Source organism: Pogoniulus pusillus, chromosome 6 (genome assembly GCF_015220805.1).
Source record: "Pogoniulus pusillus isolate bPogPus1 chromosome 6, bPogPus1.pri, whole genome shotgun sequence".
Classification (NCBI taxonomy): domain Eukaryota; kingdom Metazoa; phylum Chordata; class Aves; order Piciformes; family Lybiidae; genus Pogoniulus; species Pogoniulus pusillus.
The window spans coordinates 11,326,740-11,343,281 of record NC_087269.1 but is presented as its reverse complement, the minus strand read 5'-3'; the positions used below and the strand labels follow the sequence as shown (position 1 = coordinate 11,343,281).

At 42.6% G+C, this 16,542-nt stretch overlaps 1 protein-coding gene across 5 annotated transcripts in view; it reads right to left on the bottom strand.

Moving 5' to 3' along the window:
- Window positions 1-16,542, bottom strand: part of SORCS1 (sortilin related VPS10 domain containing receptor 1) — a 425,391-nt gene that overhangs the window by 80,857 nt on the left and 327,992 nt on the right. For all 5 annotated transcript variants that reach the window (XM_064144430.1, XM_064144431.1, XM_064144428.1 and 2 more), the window contains 3 exons: window positions 16,076-16,140; window positions 3,395-3,513; window positions 453-542 (listed from right to left, as the gene is read on the bottom strand). In XM_064144430.1, the coding sequence (XP_064000500.1) occupies window positions 453-542; window positions 3,395-3,513; window positions 16,076-16,140 (274 nt within the window). The remainder of the gene's footprint in view (window positions 1-452; window positions 543-3,394; window positions 3,514-16,075; window positions 16,141-16,542) is intronic.

Sequence of the window (16,542 nt, the reverse complement as noted above, 5' to 3'; positions counted from 1 at the left end):
TAATTCACCATTGTTCTTAATTAGGGAAGATATGGAGCAGACACACAAAGACATCTCTTTGCTTGGTTCCCATTAAAATCTGCTAATGAGGCACAGCACAGAAAGCAACTCACACAGGATAGGGACAGGAGAAGGGCATTTTAAGACCAATTAAAAAAAAAAAAAAAAGAGAGAGAAGAAAAAGAGAGTCCCCTCCAAAACTTAATTAACTAACCATAAAGAAATGGTAATTGACAAGGGCTGTGGTATCTATCTATGTTTCATGCTGATGTCCTTGACAAGCCGAACTGCTGACTTTGTTGTTAGTCCTTTCTTGCTTGCAACTGTTCAGTTAAAAAAGAATGATGTTTTCACTCACTGCATGTCAGCTTGCAGTTTTACTGGATTCAAGACCTTCTCTACAACCAAAACACCTGTGAGTTCACACTGGCATTCCAGCAACAGCAACCTACCTTGGGCAAGGAGTACTTTGGCAGTTTCATCTGTGTAAATGCATTCCTCCTGTAAGAAACATAATACCGTGGTCTTCCTCCAGACGTCAACTATGAGAAAAGAAGGAAAGATAGCATCAGGATTTTTTTATTTTTTAATCATCAAGAAAAATATCAAGCAAAAGCTGTCAGGGGAAACACGAGGGTGTTGGTGGCAGTAGCTTAAAACCACAGCGCTATTAGAGTGGATGGAATAAAAAAAGTGATTCAACTGACAGTAGTCAAAAAAAGAAAGCAAGAGGAATGCTGTTTTCTGCAAAGGGAGACAAAGGCCAGGACTTCAGGTGAAAATCTGTTGAAAGTGAAGTCCTGGCTTTATTTGGGCCATCATATCATCTGCTGATACCACAGCTTTCCTTTGCCTTACCACTAAAGAGACTGCTCTTCACTATCTGCAGAGCTGCCATGCCAGCTATTGGTTACATCAGCAGACTGGCAGCCATCATGCTTGGTTTCTATTTCTGCCTCCAACTTTGGTTCCTGCCTGGCCCTATATAAGCCATCATATGCATCTGTTATGAGATCAGCTAAGCATTCACAGCTCCTGAAGGCAGGAGCAGCCCAGCTGATTTGGTATTTCTGTGCATCTGGACATTTATTTAAGTACCTAAATACTGGTGGTATGACCTTCAAAATGCTGGGTTAGAAAAATCTGAGTTTTTATTCCTTACTACTTATTTAAAATAGGTAAAACAGGAAAAGAAAGAAAAAAAAAAAACAACCAAAAAACCTGTCAATGTTATCTGGCTTCCAGTGTTGCTGAAGTATAATCAATGTAAAGTGCTTTGAAATCCTTGGACGAAAGATAGTGAAGAACAAGTCTTCCAAGGGATTCTCCATGCACAACTTTGCTTTAATTGGCTGATATCCAGGCTTATCAAGACTTTTCTTTAGTAGCAAGTGTTTTAATATGCACTGCAGTAGTTTAAAATGTGAGATACACAGAGGCAAGGCTCATACCAGATTACATAAAGAATTATTTCTTATTCTAGAGCTCTTCAATGTTTTGGGTTTTTTGGGTTGTTTTGTTTTGTTTTGTTTGTTAAGGGAATTGAGTAAAAGTAAGTGAAAGGAAGACAAGAAGCATTGTTTATGAGTGTGAGTTTGTAAATAAAACAGTGTAGCAGGGAAAATAAACCCACATTCCCTAGCTTCCTATTTTTTAGTCTACTTATTCTCATTTCAAAGGGCCTAGCTGCAGAAAAGCTAGATGGAGATTAAGGAAGGTAGAGAAGGGTGGGGAAGAAGGGTGTTCACCAATTCTTCCAAGCCTTTACTGTCTGGTACAGGGATATTCATCGTTTGAAGAACAGTGTCTGGGATAAAGCAGAATCCAGCATCAGCTATGGCATGCTACTTAGCTGCACCTCCATCCAGCTCCAGATACATCCAGATAACATAAAGATCCCTTTTTAAATCACCAGCCAACACTGAATCCACAGACTAAACAGAAGTTGTTACCAGGGATTCCAATATTATCTGTGTTAATTATTTATAATTTGCAAATACTATTTCCTTGACCTGTTATGTTTATTTCTCTTTAGTAGTCCTGAGAAGTTTAAGGATTAAAATGGGAGCTTTCCAGATTGAAATATTACATGGTGCCTTCTCATATGGCATTCTGAATATATAAAATTCTGCAAAGCCCCCCTGGGCATTGAAGTGGAACAGTTTAAGAGGCTACCTTCTCCTTACATAGCTTCTCCTTACACCATGCCACTAGAATGGAGGGAGAACAAAGCTGAAATTTAACAGCACAACAGTTTATAAATAGAAAGAGAAATGCATCTAAATACAAAAGCTATCCAGGAAGAGAGAAGCTCCCTAGCACTGACTTCAGCTGAGGCTTGTTTATGGTGTGTAATAATGTCTGGCCAGAAAAGAGAAAACTAACAATGTTGAAAAGCACAAAACCTAAGGCATCAGTGATGAAGTGATTAATCAGTTCACACAGGATGAGAAATTTCCCAGCTGTGCCACTCAAGCCACAAGCACACAGCCTTTCTGAAACAAGAAATGGCTGAACAGTGATTTGTGCCCCTGTTTTCCTTATCATGTAAACATTTCATTCATGCCTCTGACACACCAGGTACAAAAGCTATGTCCCAGATTTATTTGTGGACAATTTAGACTGGTGTTTATGACTAAGTTCATTAATTGAATATAATTAGCAATCAACTCATCTAATCAACTAATTGGTCCTCTCTCTTTCCTCCACCCCCATGCATGGCAGAATATAAACTTCCTGGAAGACCAGTTTAGTCCTAATGGTTTCTAGTTTCCCTCCCTGTTCCCTGCAATTCTGTTGTTATTTTTGTCCTCTTCAGCTCTTAGTAAATGGACACTGGCAGCCGTCTAATGAAACCTGCTGTAGTTCAGACCTATTCACTAGCTCTCACCTAGAGCACAGCTTGGCTGAGCACATCTCATCTTCAGCCTTTTCACTATAATCACAACTGAGGCATAATAATAAAGCCTGATTGCCCTTCCTTTGATTCTTCCCCTGGCTCCTTCCCTCCTTTCCTGTTTCCTTCTCATGCTTAAAAAAAGCTTTGGTCTACTCCCTAGTAATAGCAAAAAACTGACACATCACTTCAAGCTGAGAGGTTACATCAGTAATCCTACAGCACTGAGGAGGCTGCAGGGAGTACACAGAACACTCCAGTACGTAGGGTAGATGCTCCAGGTAGGAACTCTGAGACGCTACAGGGACAAGATGTTAGAGGCAAAACAAATGTTCTTAGCATTGTAAAGAACTGCTACAACCACTTAATGCCATTATTATTTGGATCCAGTGTTGTCTGATTAGTTTGGAGCTAACACACTTGCAAACAAATGGAAGTGAAAATAAGAGAATATAGAATAACACAAAATATTAGAGTAAGTAGGAGATTATTCTGCACCTGAACAAAAACATAGTCATCCTGGACAATCAGGGAATTATGATCAATATAGCCTGGAAAGGGTTTGCTGCGAGTGGCTTCACTGCAGTTCTGCATCTTGCATGTGATGTATTGGGAATCTGAAAGGTAAAGAACAAAACCAAGACACTTGAGATCCTGAGCATAGATTATTTCTACTGTCACAAATACATACATAGAGGCAGCATTTCTGCCTCACATGACATGGTTACTCCATCCATTCAATGTAACACAACACTTCTTTCCCTTACATCTCTTGCACATCTGCCCTTGATTATTTCCTTCTGTTAAGTTCCTTCATTTTTCATCAGTTTCAGACTCCTATTTCTTTCATGCCACCCTACATCACAGCTACATATTTCTCCTTTATACCAAGAGAGAGCCAGCACAGTTGATCTGATTACTCCATTTTAGTCTTGTGGATCCCTGATGGAAGTAGACCAAATGCAGCATTTGAAGTGTGATGGTTGTGGCTCAGGTCTAAGAGAAACTTAGTCATGAACATATCACTGAGCAACGTTACCCATCTGCTGAGTTTACTATAGATGATGCCCAAGCTTAAGCTTAGATGTGGGAGTGAACAACAGAGATGTAAAGGACCCTTCAGAGACACAACAGTCCAAGGCACGTGACTCCAAAAGTGACTACTGAATAATCTGCAGCACAGATACTCTCTCTAGTTTCCCTGTTATCCTCATAGTGTGGGATTAGCTGTAGAGTGTGAGAGCTTCTCCTAAGCCACGTGTTCACATGTTGAGTTTACTTAAAACAAGTCCAAGGTCCAGAGCATATACAATATGAGGACATCTTCAGAGGATACCTGCCCCTTAGTGCCACCACTGAGAATCCCTTCCATGATGCACCTCTGTATTTGCTACAGCACTTACACTCCAAAGTAATTCAGGTCACCTTGGAAAGTAAGATGAAGGATCAGCTCCTGTTGAGGGGTTTTACCTATGAACACAGTAAAATTCTGTTTACTGTGTTCATAGGTGTACTCTGGCAGACCTGAGCAACCATTCCACACTCTCTTGAAGCTAGAGGCCTTAGAAGTTTCAATCAGTCATATGTTTCAAACTAAATGGTCTAAATGCAGGCCTAAATGATCCACTGTTATGGTATGGGATGTCCTCATTTCCTATTCTGAAGGGCACTCCTATTCTGGGTGCCCATCTCATAATCCATCACCTGAAGAAAAACAAATTGAATTTCTTAATGGTGGTAATTTATTCTAGAACAAGGAACTAGATTCTCAGTATTCAATTTGTGCTATTTCAGATCAATTAAGAAGTTACACTTTGTTTAATGACAAAGCTGATTTACAGGAAGAAGCATTTTGGCACTCTAGCAGCAGCACTTACATGACAGAAACACTACATGGCATTAATGTTAGAAATACTTCTAGTCTTCTTCCTTGCTGGAGAAGTGCAGCCCCTTGTTTGCTATAACTGCTGCCTTCTGATCAGAGAAGTAGGATTTTACACTGAAATAGAGATGGCTGGATTTTTACCATCTCATATTTAATCTTGGGTTTAATTAAAACCCATAATTTGACATTTCTTTGCATGCTTCTAAGGACTGTTGACTTCTGCTTGAAACAGACACGCAGGGTAACGAACCTTCAGGAAAGTTTGATGAAGGCTGATTTTACCCTGGCATTTGCAGAATTCTTGGAATATATAAAGTGCTAAGTATTATTAGTCACTGCAGTTTATAACATTTCATGCTTTCTCAGCTGACTGCAAAACATTAATTAATAGAGCCTGGAAAGTATGATCGAAATGCATTCCCCTTCAGTTTTTTTCCACATTAGCCACGAGAGGGCAGGGAACGATGTTAAGTCCCAGCCTGCTCATCCAGTCAGCTCAGGAAAGTTCCCTTTCACAGCTGTTCAGCCCTTTGTCCCTCAGCTTTCAGGAAGGAAGGGGAGAAGAGGACCAGAACCTCCTCCATGATCCAGCAGTACCGTGTAGTGCAGCATGTCTACTCCTTGTCTTAAGACAGAGAGCACATCTCTTCACCTGCAACACAACCAATTCCCACTCCTGTTTAATTCCAGCTATTGTATTATGAAGGAGAGGCCTCCACTCCAGCCCTCAAAATCATAGAATTTCATGCTCAGGTTGGGAGGGACTTTTAAAGGTCATCTAGTCCAGTACCCCTGCAATAAGCAGGGACATCTCCACTAGATCACCTTGCTCAAAGTCCTACCCAATCTGACCTTGACAGCTTCCAAGCCTGGCACACTTCCCACCTCTCTGGGCAACCTGTTCTAGGGTTTCACAGCCTTAATTATAACAAAAATCTTCCCTACATGTAGTCTAGACCTTCCCTCTCTTAGTTTAAAATCATTATCTCTTTTCCCATTGCAACAGCCTAGAGCCTGTCCCTATCTTTCTTACAAAGCCCTTTCAACCATTGAAAGGTCACTACAAAGTCTCCCCAGAGCCTTCTCTCTTCTCCAGGCTGAAAAATCCCAACTCTCTCAGCCTGTCATCACAGGACAGGTGTTTCAGTCCTCTAATAACTTTCATGCCATCCTCTGGACCAGTTCCAACAGGTCCTATGCTGAAGTCTTCAGAGCTTCATTCTGTCTCAAGAAGGTTCCTGAGTGAAATGCCTGCTAATCCTGAGCTTGAACAAAGGAGTAGCAGTTGAAATGGCTGCCTCGGCCATAATCTGAGTGGTCAGCAAAACTAGAGATACCTGTTCATATATGGGATTCAATCACCCAGCATAAGATGTGATCAGACCTATGTTTCTTCCCCCACACCACTCCTGTTTCCTTTCACTTCCATAGGTACACTGACCATGTGAGAGGCATTAAGAGAAGACTGCAGTGCTGTCTTACTTCCCATGAAAACAGGTTATCTATCCTGAGAGCACAGGGAGGTAAGAGCAGAGATGCTGCTGAGATCAGCCAGCAAATTAAAGAATCTCCTCCAGAAGAGCTTTTACAGAGCAGGCCAGGCTGACATCCATTACAGGTGACTGAAGTTTTTTCAGTCCCATTTTAATGGAGGAATGGGGACTATGTCTATTTCTGCTGTGATCGCAGAAGTCTGTGCAGCAGTGATTGTACCATTGATGAAGATTTACTAAGGCAATTCCTGTGAACTTTTACAGTGCAATTCTCCATGGCTTCAATTCTAAAATGCCAGTAATAACTACTAAAGGGCAGAGCTCTGAAATTGCTTAAGCTAATCTTCCAAGCAACCAAACCCTGAGATGTGCACACTGAGAAAAGCTCCCTCTGCTACGGGAGACAGAAGGAAGGAAAAGCAGGCGCCATGCAGTGCCTGCATCCCTCTTTTTTCCTAAGGGAAGTTTTGCTGTGCTCGCATTAACTCAAGGATTTTGTTTTGGTATTTGATTCTCATGGACATTTTATATGATTCCATTGGCAGAGCTTGGTAATTTAGCATTAATTAATGTCAATTAATGTACTCAGTTGCTAAGCTTTGGAATTAATTCTGTTAGTTTTCCTGCACAGATGTTTTCCCTGCCATAGGTAATTAGGACATTATGCTTTTCGTTTCCAAAACCCTCACATCCAACAATGGCTTCTGTGTTTAGTATACAAACAACAAAGTCATGCTGTACCTGGAGAGAAGCATACAGCAAGTCCTAGCTCTTACACCCCCAGACACTGGGATTTTGTCAGGTTTAGACACCCATAGTAAGATTTTTTTGAGAGGAACAGCAGCTGCTTCTAAAGGGGAAGGATGAAAAGTCACAGAACACAAGAATGGAGGAGACATCATCTAGGGGAAACCTTTGGCAAAATTAATCTGTTTCAGTGGTTGAAGAGAATTGCAAATGATAACACAGAAAGAGTTAAGAGCCAGGAGGATGCTGTACCAGGGAGTCCTAGTGGACAACAAGATATCCATGGCACAGCAATGTGCACTTGTGGCCAAGAAGGCCAAGAGGATCCTGAAGTGCATTGAGAGGAGTGTGGCCAGCAGATTGAGGGAGGTCCTCCTCTCCCTCTACACTGCCCTGGTGAGATCTCACCTGGTTCTGGGCTCCCCAGTTCAGGAGGGACAGGAATGTACTTGAAAGAGTCCAAGGGAAGACTACAAAGATGATTGAGGGCCTGGAGCACTGTCTTCTGAGGAAAGACTGAGGGACCTGGGGCTTTTTGGTCTGGTGAAGAGAAGACTTAGAGGAGAGATAATTAATGTTTATAAATATTTGAGGGCTGGGTGTCAAGATGAAAGAGACAAACTCTTCTCATTTGTGCCCTGTGATGGGACAAGGGGTAATGGGTATAAACTACAGCACGGGAAGTTCCACCTCAACATGAGGAAGAACTTCTTTACTGTAAGGGTCACAGAGCTCCCCAGAGAGGTTGTGGAGGATTTTTCTTTGGAGACTTTCAAGATCTGTCTGGATGCACTGCTGTGTGACTTGTACTAAATTCTACGGTTCTGCTCTGGCAGAGGGATTAGACTTAATGATCTATGGAGGTCCCTTCCAACCCCTAACATCCTGTGATCCCGTGACTCTTAGGAACATGGCAGTAACATATCTCACTGAAAGACCCAGAGATGCAAATCCTCTTCAACAGTGACTAACAGAAGCCTAGAAATGGTTACAAGAATTTGTCCATGTGGCCTGGTAGTCTAAATACACCTTCAGCATCCACGGTCTCCCATAGCAATGAGTTTCAGAACATAACCAAACATTCTCCCATCCTTTAAATGCTCCAACACCTTTTTTGAGAAAGACACAACATGGCTGTTCTTTATCCATTTCCATCTGGTCTCTTTGTGGACTAGTGAAATGTTTATGGTATGGGAACACATCCACAACTCTCCAGGATTCAGCAACTTCAAGGCATTTAACCAGTAATGAAGATCACTAAAATGAAGTCATCTCATTTTACCAACTACTCACAAACATGTTTTTATCCTGCCACTACTATTTCTTCATTGTATGCTAGTGTCAGGAATCTTTCTTCACCTGAGGAAGCATACCCCATTTCTGGCACAGAGATATAATTAGGGAGATTAACAGATGTCATTCCCTGGGACAAATACTAATCATGATCAAGAAAAAAAAATATTAATCACAATCCAGAAAAAAAAAAAAACAACACTGAACAGGGTGGTTTGGGGGCACTGTGCAGTGGGCACTATGGGAGTTCAACACTAGCTACATCAGCAGAAGAATCACAGAATTAACCAGGTCAGAAAAGACCTCTAAGATCATCAAGTCCAACTAGGTTGATTAGTCCCTTTTTTTTTTTTATTAGTACTGATTATTTTATTCTTCTTCATAATGTTCAGTGAAAACAGAAACCAAATTCTTAGCATAAATTTGTGATTAAGACACTATTCACACAGTATCACAGTATTATTAGGATTGGAAGAGACCTCACAGATCATCAAGTCCAACCCTTTACCACAGAGCTCAAGGCTAGACCATGGCACCAAGTGCCACGTCCAATCCTGCCTTGAACAGCCCCAGGGACGGCGACTCAACCACCTCCCCGGGCAGCCCATTCCAGTGTCCAATGACTCTCTCAGTGAAGAACTTTCTCCTCACCTCCAGCCTAAATCTCCCCTGGTGCAGCCTGAGGCTGTGTCCTCTCGTTCTGGTGCTGGCCACCTGAGAGAAGAGAGCAACCTCCTCCTGGCCACAATCACCCTTCAGGTAGTTGTAGACAGCAATAAGGTCACCCCTGAGCCTCCTCTTCTCCAGGCTAAACAATCCCAGCTCCCTCAGCCTCTCCTCATAGGGCTGTGCTCAAGGCCTCTCACCAGCCTCGTCGCCCTTCTCTGGACACACTCAAGCATTTCGATGTCCTTCCTAAACTGGGGGGCCCAGAACTGAACACAGTACTCAAGGTGTGGTCTAACCAGTGCAGAGTACAGGGGCAGAATGACCTCCCTGCTCCTGCTGGCCACACCATTCTTGATGCAGGCCAGGATGCCACTGGCTCTCTTGGCCACCTGGGCACGCTGCTGGCTCATGTTCAGGCGGGTATCAATCAGTACCCCCAGATCCCTCTCTGTTTGGCTGCTCTCCAGCCACTCCGACCCCAGCCTGTATCTCTGCATGGGGTTATTGATAAGATGCTCAGGCCCTGTTGATCAGTAAGCAGAACATACCTGCTGACCCTAAGGCTTTGGTCTTACCTGCAACCACAGCAGCATCTAAATTACCCTTCGATAAGAAAAGTTGCTGTGTAAAGCAGGAGAGCAGGAGAAAAGTAAAGGAAACAAAAGTACTTTTTAAATAACAGGAGCTCTCTAAATTTTTGCCAGCACATCAGAAAATCCCCTTTTTTACTCAGGCTTAAAATAAAAAAAATAGAAGAAAAGGATACACATTAAAAAAATTACACTAATTCAATTATCTACATAAGTTAATGTGGAACAATTGGTTTTCTTGATTTGCATCTATAGAAACTGTCACTTAGACATCCTCTGAGTTTCGTCACCCTTTGGAGGGATAGTGGGTACACCCAGTGAGTCTACAAATGCCTTCTAGGAATCCATCTTTCTAATTCCCAACCATCTGGATTCATCAGTAGGAATCACATGAATAAAAATTACCTCCCACGCCAATTAGCTTGAATCAAGCCTTACTGGGATAACCCTTCCCAGCTCAAGTCAGATAAGCCCACTAATTGAGGATCTTTCAGGCCTTGGGTATTCTTTATAAACCTAAAACCCACATGTCATTAAGTTTATATAGCTTCTGAAAGCACTTTGAGCTGCATTTGAGCAAATCTAGATTTAACTTTCACCATTCACTCTGCCTGCTGACTATGGCTGGGAGCATAACAAAGAGAAGCTTATTGTGTGGTTAAGAACTGTAGGGGATTAATTGTCTTACTGAGGTGCTGACCTGAAACCAGGCAAGAAAAAAAATATCACAATTCCTGCTGACTTTGCTGCCTTGCCTTTGATCCTGTTCCAAAATCAAAGTGGAACACCAGGGATACCCAAGTGTGCAAATGGAAATATGTGATAAGGCTCATATGAACTTCTTCCAAACAGAAAATCCATTTTACCACTGTGCTCCCAGTCCCAGCTTAACTCAGAGTGGGCCTGAAACCTTTTAAAAATAAACAAAGCCATCACATTTGACAAGATGAAGAAGTTGCATGCCACTCTCCACCATTTACACAACATAAATCATAAATGGCAATGATCAGCCATGCAAATCTGTCTCAAACAGTACAACTAAACTGCACAGTTTGTACACACTTTGGTCACCACTACCTGCACCCTAGTTTTATGACACAATGTGTTCAGAAGGAGCTCAGATTTTTTTTGATCCCAAGGGGAAAATCAAAAGGGGGGGGGGGGGGGGGGGGGGGAGGAAGAAAAGGAGAATGTGCATTCAAGTACAAAATTTCTAGTCAGATCCTCAGCAGTTGTAAATCAATATGCCTCTGAGGTTATACTGATTTATGCCTGCTAAGAAACTTCTGGTTTTGGACCTTGTCAACCTTTTACATTATGTATATAAACATGATAAATAAAATTCACAGACAGACCATAATCAGGGAGCAGTTGTTATTGTTATTGTTGTTCTAGCAGGGGAAGCCAAATATTAATACTACTCTATACAACTACCTGAAGGGAGGTTGGCCAGTTGGGGGTTGGTCTATTCTCCCAGGCAACCAATGACAGAACAAGAGGATACAGTCTAAAGCTGCACCAGGGCAGGCAGACAGGAAGGGACCTGGGGGTACTGATAGATAGTAAGCTGAAGATGAGCCAGCAGTGTGCCCAGGTGGCCAAGACAGCCAATGGCATCCTGGCCTGCATCAGGAACAGTGTGGCCAGTAGGTCAAGGGAGGTTATTCTTCCCCTGTACTCAGCACTGGTCAGGCCACACCTTGAGTCCTGTGTCCAGTTCTGGGCTCCTCAATTCAAGAGAGATGTTGAGGTGCTGGAAAGTGTCCAGAAAAGGGCAACAAAACTGATGAAAGGCCTGGAACACAAACCCTATGAGAAGGGCTCGTTTAACCTGGAGAAGAGGAGGCTCAGGGGGGACTTCATTGCTGTCTACAACTACCTATGGGGATGTTGTAGCCAGGTGGGGGTTGGCCTCTTCTCCCAGGCAACCAGCAATAGAACAAGGGGACACAGTCTCAAGTTGTGCCAGGGGAAGTATAGGCTGGATGTTAGGAGGAAGTTCTTGCCAGAGAGAGTGATTGCCATTGGAATGGGCTGCCCAGGGAGGTGGTGGAGGCACCATCCCTGGAGGTGTTCAAGAGAAGACTGGCTGAGGCACTTAGTGCCATTGTCTAGTTGACTGGATAGGGCTGGGTGCTAGGTTGGACTGGATGATCTTGGAAGTCTCTTCCAACCTGGCTGATTCTATGATTCTATGATAAGGAGAAGTTCTTCATGGAAAGAGTGACTGGCATTGGAATGGGTTGCCTGGGGAGGTGGTGAAGTGCCCATCCTTGGCAGTGTTTTAAAAAAAGACTGGACGTACTCTTCATGCCATGGTTTAGTTAATTAGATGGTGTTAGCTGATAGGTTGGAGTCGATGATCTCAAAGGTCTTCTCCAACCTGGTTAATTCTGTGATTGCTGAGAGATGTTCTCAAACATTCCTGCCTGGGAGATGGGCTAACATTGTATGTACTCTGCTGACATTTCTACTACTTCTCACCTAAAGCTGCATTTGCACTACTCAGCCTCTGCCACAAAAGATACCAAGCACAAGGATGAGGTGGTTTGCCTTACTTGAGTTCAGCAGGTTTTGCTTAGCAGTTTTACTTCTACGTTAGGATCTTTCTTAGTGCAGGTTGTGCAGTTGCTTCCACATGACTCTTCTGCCTTTCCTTATTTCTCTCTGTCTTTATTTTTTTTTTCCTTTTTGGCAAGTCTGCTTCTCAAATGTAATCCCTTTATTGAACTTTTACACTTGGTTAACTCTCAAAAGAGATATTCCAAACAAAGTATAAATAAATACAAGATTATTAAGAAAAAAATCCAAACAACCACAAAACACAAAACTCCCACCAAAAAATATTTGCAAATGATCCTCAGCTTGAACAAAAGGTATCTTGCTCATTTCAGCACAATTCACCCCACTGGCAGCAACATACCTGCTTTATTCCAGAGGAAAAAGATTTGTTCATTCTTTGGAGGATCACGGTTACTTCATTCATGAAAAGGAGACTGATTTAGTACTTAAGTCTCTAGTAGCCAAGAGATCTGAATATACCAAGTTGGTCATGGTAACTAGAGTAATGAATCATGTGCACACTCGTAGCTTTCCTTAGTCTCAAAATGCTGTGACCTGCCATGCTACCAAAAGTCTTCTGGCACAAAACGCCGTGACGTATCCCAAGGTTACTACTTACTGACACCCATTAAAGTCCTCTGCCAGAAAGCAGTGCTCCTGGGAACAGCAGTCACAACAGAGCAATGGCAAATCCAACACATTTGAGCTGGTCTGGGAAGCTCTTGACTCATGAGCAGAAGTTTTGTTCGAATGACTGCTTTGCAAGAAGAGTCAGCACTGGCTGAAGGTTTGACAACACCATGATATTTACATTGGTAGTTCTGCCACTGCCTAAACAGAAAAAGGTTGTGCTGCCTCACAACTAAGGCAATATGAATAGGCAGAGTCAGCTACTAGAGCTCAGCTAGTTGTTGCCTTACATGTCTGATTCCTCAGTGAGACCAGTTCATCTATCCATCTTTTGATTTCCACCTTATGAGCTGTGTTAAAGCTTACTAATTTGTTAAGCACTCAAGAAGCCTTTTGCAGAAATGGACTCTAACTCTGCTAATTGTTCTTACTACAGCCTAAGGTCTCAAACAAGACCATTAAAGGCATTTTTTTGCCATTGGAATGGGATCCCTGGGGAGGTGGTGGAGTCACCATCTCTTAAAGGGAGACTGGATGAGGCATTTAGTGCCATGGTTTAATAATTAGAAGGTATCAGGTGATACGTTGGACTCAATGACTCGAAGGTCTTTTCCAACCTGGTTAATTCTGCATGATTCTGTGTGTGATTTAGAGTAGAGTACATTTTCTGCCCACTGATAGCTGAACATCCATCAAAAGTATCACCAAAATAGAGCTTCTTAAACACCATTTGTAGTGCTTCATCTCAATGACCTCATCAAGGTTGCACTAGATGATCTTGAAGGTCTCTTTCAGCCAAAGATATTTTGTGATTCTATGACCTCGAATTCTTAATGCTTAACAGCTAGCAGTAGCATTTGCTCCTGAAAATAGACACAGTCCTGTCAGTATATTTCATTCTCATTTAGCATGTCCCGAGAAACAGAAAGCCTCCTGTTTCCAGCCTTGCCACCACATTCAGGTAGGTGAAATTGAGAGGAGATATAGTAATCAGAGATCACAAATTATAGGAAATAGAGATACTCAATTCTTTTGCTTCCACTAATCTTGCAGATCTTGAAACTGAAAGACCTTTAAAACTTTATGGTTTCTATCGCAACTGTTTCTTCTCAAAATTCATCTTCCAAAAAATTCTCTTTCATGCTAAATTTCAGAGAGTTAAAAAAATTATGACCTTACAGTTATCTTTTCAGATGGTTTTCAAGTTTCCAATGATAAAATACACATTTTTCATAGAATTATAGAATTGTCAGGGCTGGGATTTCTAGGATCATATAGTTCAAACTCCTCTGCCATGGGCAGGGACACCTCACACTAGAGCAGGTTCCTCAGAGCCACATCCAGTCTGGCCTTAAAAACATCCAGGGTTGGGGCTTCCACCACCTGCTTGAGCAACCTGTTCCAGTGTCTCACCACCCTCATGGTGAAGAACTTCTTCCTAACATCCAGTCTCAATCTACTCACTTCTGGTTTTGCTTCATTCCCCCTAAGTCCCACCACTACTTGACATCCTAAAAAATCCCTCACCAGCTTGTCCATAGACCTCCTTCAGATACTGGAATGCCACAATAAGGTCTCCTCAGAGCCTTGTCTTCTCCAGACTGAACAGCCCCAGCTAAGCAGCATCACTGCATTTAGGGGTACAACTCATGGAAGAATTTTATGCTTTTTAAAAGAAATGAACTGACTGCATTGTTAATACTTATATACTGGAAATGGTAATAATCTGCTTATTGTGTTGCAGCAAAGTGGCTACCTATGGAGGAAACAATACAGAATTACAGTGACTAGATCTCTGACAGCCAGGCTTTCAGTGTGATGCCTGCCTGGGGGAATCCAGTGTTGTGGAAAATAAATCCATGGAGGAAGTTCTGCAAAGGCAGCAGAGCTCAAAGATAAATCTTGAGAAAGCATGGGGTGGGAGGAGAAAAGGCCAGCAGGTGGCTTAGGGTGCCTGAGAGAATTTAGAGCCAATTAAGGGAGTTGTAGGTAAAGGAGGCTCCTGGAATGGAGAAAAGCACCTCAGGAGACAAAGCAGGGAGGGAGAGAATCTGATGAAAGTGAAGGACAATGATGGGACAAGCAGTAACAGTGAAGAATACATTTAGACTGGTCATTAAAAGGCTTCTAACGTGAGGAAAATGAGGGATTTTCAAAGGTAGTGCCCTAAGAGCATTCCTGGTCCATTAAAACTGCAATGCTATGGACGAGATGATACAATGCACTGTGTGAGCCAACAGCAGCCCAGACTGCAATACAGGAATTTCTCTCCAATGCCATCTTCCCATGAAGGAAAATCAGGTAGGAAGAAAGTAAAGTGTGTTGTATCACAGGATCACAGGATATGAGGAGTTGGAAGGGACTCAAGATGATCATCAAGTCCAACCCCCCTGCCAGAGCAGGACAATACTATCTAACACAGATCACAGAGATGATCATCAAGTCCAACCCCCCTGCCAGAGCAGGACAATACTATCTAACACAGATCACAGAGAAATGCATCCAACAGGCCTTGAAAGGCTTCAGAGAAGGAGACTCCATGGCCTCTCTGGGAAGCCTATTTCAATGTTCTGTGACCCTTACAGCAAAGAAGTTTCCCCTTGTGTTGAGGTGGAACCTCTTTTGCTGCAACTTACACCCATTGCACCTTGTCCTGTCCCAGGGAGCAAGTGAGAAGAGCCTGTCCCCCCCTCCTGGCCAGCCTTCAGATACTTATAAATATTCATCAGATCCCCTCTAAGTCTTCTCTTCTCCAGACTAAGCAGCCCCAGGTCCCTCAGAGTCTCCTCATAAGCCATACCCTCCAGGCCCCTAATCATCCTCCTAGCCCTCTGCTGGACCCTCTCCAGGAGATCCCTGTCCCTCTTAAACTGGGGAACCCAAAACTGAATTACAGTATTCAAGATGAGGTCTCACCAGGGCAGAGTAGAGGGGGAGGAGAACCTCCCTTGATCTGCTGGACACTCTTCCTAATACACCCCAGGATCCCATTGGCCTTTTAGCCACAAGGGCACATTGCTCTGCCATGGTTAACTTGTTATCCACCAGGACCCCCAGGTCCCTCTCCACAGGACAGCTTCCCAGAAGATCACCTCCCAGCCTGTACTAAGTCAAATTACTGCTTATCACCTATCACATCCTTTCACAGTCTGTTAATACCAAGTTTTTGCTCTGCTTGAAGCAGTCAAATCCCTCATGTTAAATGAATGAATGGCTAAAGAGAAATGAGACTGTCATCGCAGTATTGTATAGTTGAAAGAATATGAGGTCAGTCCAGAACACCTCAGCATTTGGAAAATGATGTACTTACGACCATCCACTGTCTTTGCCTCCAAGTGCACGAGATCAGGCTCTCTACCAGACCCCATCATAGACCTGGAAGACAGATTAATATAAAGGCATTAAAGATAACAGATACCATGAATCTGTGAGATATTCATTCCACAGGAGATACTGTTTACTTGGACCTCAACTCATATTCACAAGAAAGAGTTCTTCATTTTGAAAGCATTTTGGGTTTTGTTAAAATAAACTTAAAAATTTTATATAAGTTCTACCATTTCAGTACAAATTAATACCATTGTAGTTATGAGTTCTTTTTTTCTACCTCCTTCAATTCCTTGCACCTGGAGACTTGTTTCTGCTCATGTTGGTGCTTGGCATTTTGATGTGTCTCCTGGTTTGGTCAGAAAGCTGAATTTCAGTTCTGGGTGGGCTACAGAAGACTAGCTAACCGCATTTGCCAGCAAACTAGTTATAGCTACTCCTTTATATTTG